The 3,509-nt window shown below is 37.0% G+C and overlaps 1 protein-coding gene across 1 annotated transcript in view; it reads right to left on the minus strand.

The window, feature by feature from the left end:
• NBAS (NBAS subunit of NRZ tethering complex) overlaps window positions 1–1,226 on the minus strand; it is a 155,618-nt gene extending 154,392 nt beyond the window's left edge. Inside the window, exon 1 of the mRNA XM_026695307.2 lies at window positions 1,038–1,226. Within this exon, the coding sequence (XP_026551092.1) occupies window positions 1,038–1,178 (141 nt within the window). The 5' untranslated portion in view covers window positions 1,179–1,226. The remainder of the gene's footprint in view (window positions 1–1,037) is intronic.
• Window positions 1,227–3,509: the final 2,283 nt, after the last annotated feature.

A 3,509-nucleotide genomic window follows, 5' to 3' on the forward strand; every position in this document is an offset into this window, starting at 1 on the left:
ATGGTGATCCAGGACAGAAAGGTTCTACTGATGCCATTAATCAGAAAATCATCAGTTAACATCACAACCTTTGATGGAGATAGAATGTTTGAAAATAAAAAGCTATGGCCAATCTCTAGCGAATAACCAGTAACAATGATTAACAACTGTCTACTCCATTTACTGTATATAGAAACCTTATAAAGTTAATCATAAATACTAACTTTACTGCTCCAAATAAAACTTTGTTAGTGGCCACATAGAAATTTTGTTTTTATTTATATTTATATATAAATAAATATACTGTTTTCCTGGATGTTTTTTCAACTTCTACTCTACAGCCCTAGTAGTCTCCCATCTAAACAACTATCAAGCTTTTCCAAAATTAGATAAAGTCACCCTCACATTGCCATCTGTTTAAAGATGGGTTATTATTTTGTGTGTCTGGTTGTTCCAATCAACACCAATCAATCAACCACCCAGAACTGCCGGTAGTTGGGAGGTATATAATATAATAAGTATTTAATTTTTCCTCTCTTCCCCAGAATATGAAGTCACAACTGTCATTAAGTTCTTCCCAAGAACCTAGAATGTTGTAATGCATTGGTATGGTAAAGAGCGGATCCAAACATTGTAGCCTGTTGCAATTAATTGACTAATGGAAATTTTGTCAATGTGCAAGGGTTTTTTTACGTGTTTCACGGTGTGGGGTTTTTTTGTACGACACTAACAGAATATAACTAACCGACTGACGCGTCTGCCATACTACAATGGTTCTTCATCCTGAAGTCCGAAAGACTTTTGATTGACATGATCTTTAAGGGCAGAAGTGGCTTATCAGATCGGGCGATCCAAACGTTTTTGCAACGCGGGCGTTCTTGCTAAGGGCCACAGAGTCAAGATTCGGCATCCACAAAGGGCAGCTCTTTAAAAGAGTCAATGACACGCGATCATTTCTCACCACCCGACCTCTCCCCACCTACGTGGCGGGTGCTCTAGTTGCTCTCGCCGCCCAGCAGGCGAGTAATGCCTGTGCGACAACAGCGAAAAAGACTCACCTGCACCTCAAACTCCGGTGGCCATTCGGTGTTGATCAGCAAGTCGTAGAGGATGTTCTCCTCTTCATCCTCCTCTTCCACCTCCTCCTCTCTCATCTCACTGACGCTGCTTTCCCTCTTCTTTCCCCGGACAGCAGCCATGACTATACCCAGCCGGCTCCGCTACGGCGGCCTGTAGCGGACAAATCAGACTAGCGCAGACGCGTATCTCTTAACGCTTTGCATTCCCTGTCCAGAACTGTTCTGGGCTACGCTCGCGATCCTGGGATTCTCTATCCATGAGCACAATTATCGCGCAATCCAGGGTCAAACGTGGATCAGAAAGTCATCAAGAACTCATATAAATCCTCAACGGCTCTTAAGAACAGATATTCCACCTGTCATTTTGTGCCTCTGGAATCAGATTATGTAGTGCTGTAGTAGGAAAGGGAGTCCTCAATTTACAACAGTTCGTTTAGCAACTGTTCAAAGTTACAGTGGCACTGAAGACAGTGACCTATGACTTTTTCACAATTACAACCTTTGACCATAATCAAAATCCAGATGTTTGGCAACTGGTTCCTGCTTATGACTGTTGCTGTGTCCTTTTTGACAAGTAAAGTCAATGGGGAAGCCAGAAGCCAGATTCACTTAACAACTCGGTTGCTAAGTTATCAACTGCAGTGATTCGTTTAACAATTGTGACAAGGCCATAAAATGGGTCAAAATTCACTGAACATATGTCTCAGATAACAACAGAAATATTAAGCCTCAATTGTGATTATAAATTGACTACTTGTATTGTAGAGATACTAGATTTGACTGCACTAATCCAGTAGCCACTAGGAGATAGAAAATTGAAGGTTTGCCATCTCTTTGATGCCCTCTAGTGGCAGTCTGGATTTCTGCAGTAGTGTAGTAACAGATCAGTTTTTTAGAATGACTGGAGGGAACAATGTTTTCTTGGATAAACTAGTGCCCTTTTCCCCAAAAAACAAGCTTTGAATGAAGCTGAATAATTGCACACACACAAAAATCAGACATGCCTCTGTTCTTTGTTTATTTGGGATTTTTACAGAAAGCTTTTCCCACATGTTTAATGATTATCCACTGATAGAAGCTATGAAAGATATTTTTGGTAACCTTTTATAAATATGTGGAAATCATTATTCAGTAATATTGTATCCCAAGAAGTATATTGCAAAGAAAAATCTTCATCTTCAACACCCACGATCCTAGCCCTGGTTCAGTGCTACCCAACTGAAAGAATTGCAAAGAGGAAGCTATTCCAAACACAAAGAAGCAGCACTGTGGAAAAGTATTGCAGTAGTTGAATTCTTGCATTACTATATACTTCACAGTTATGGGGATCAGTAACTCTGATATGTCATTGATCAGATACAGTTCTAAGTAGTAGACTTGGAACAACTACATGGTGTCAAAGTAAAACATTTTGGGAAAGTCTACATTTCTCAGTAGTTTTGAAACACAGAACACGGAACATTTCTCAATAGTTTTGATATTCGGAACACATTTTAAAGGCTTAGCATAGACATCTACTGTGGTGATAGCAGTGGGCATTACTACTGAATAGATATAGAGCTTAAGTCATAATCTATGTTAAAGAAACAAAAGGCTATTTGATGCAAAATTTATATTGCAAATCAAGTTAATTTTGTAACTGAAAAAAAGCATTGTATGTACTTCAAACATTTACAAATGATTTATAACTAACTACCTGGAAAGAAAATGTATTATAAAAATATTCCTCTTTTTTTAAAAAAGGATTTTAATTTTATATATAATTTTCAAGAAGTTTCCATTGTTTTTGTAGAGTCTAAATTCTGAATATTACATAATTAATCATTCTGTATTCATGCAACATACATTAAAATGTGCCTTGCTTTTTTGTGGCTTTCTGCTACACAGAATGTTAATCTGTAATTTAGCAATTAAACTTTAGGTGTTGCACATGATAATTGTGATTGTACTTTTAACAGTGAAACTATAAATGTTCCCTCCAGCGTGAAATAAATTCCACTGAATTAAACAAGTCCTACTGAATCCACACTCAAGGCAAGCATATGAAGTATAATAAGCAATTCTAAACGTATTTTGTTCACTTCAGAATATACTAGGATACAAAAGGCAGTATTTTCTACAAATCAAAGAATGCAGCAATATGTGATTTTGTGATATTTTATGCTATCATATTGCTCATGTTGAGTTCATTAGTAAACCAGTTCATAAGTATAAAATGTAAGACTGATTTTTTTTCTTTTTCTTTCTAAAATTTTGTATTTTTAGTTCGCAATTTTAATATTTGAAAAACGAATTAAAAAGGGATAGCCTTGCTTCAGCTGACAGAGGTATACACACAGAATCAGTGTGTAATATTCTTAATATTACAAGATGGGTCATTAAACGTGTCGGTTCAGTTTTCCACACCTGTTTGCATGGCAACTGCCAAATAATTCCGTCTCTGTATTATAG

The sequence above is a fragment of the Pseudonaja textilis genome, chromosome 1, assembly GCF_049901715.1.
Source record: "Pseudonaja textilis isolate UNSWEBS1 chromosome 1, rPseTex1.2, whole genome shotgun sequence".
In the NCBI taxonomy this organism is placed as follows: domain Eukaryota; kingdom Metazoa; phylum Chordata; class Lepidosauria; order Squamata; family Elapidae; genus Pseudonaja; species Pseudonaja textilis.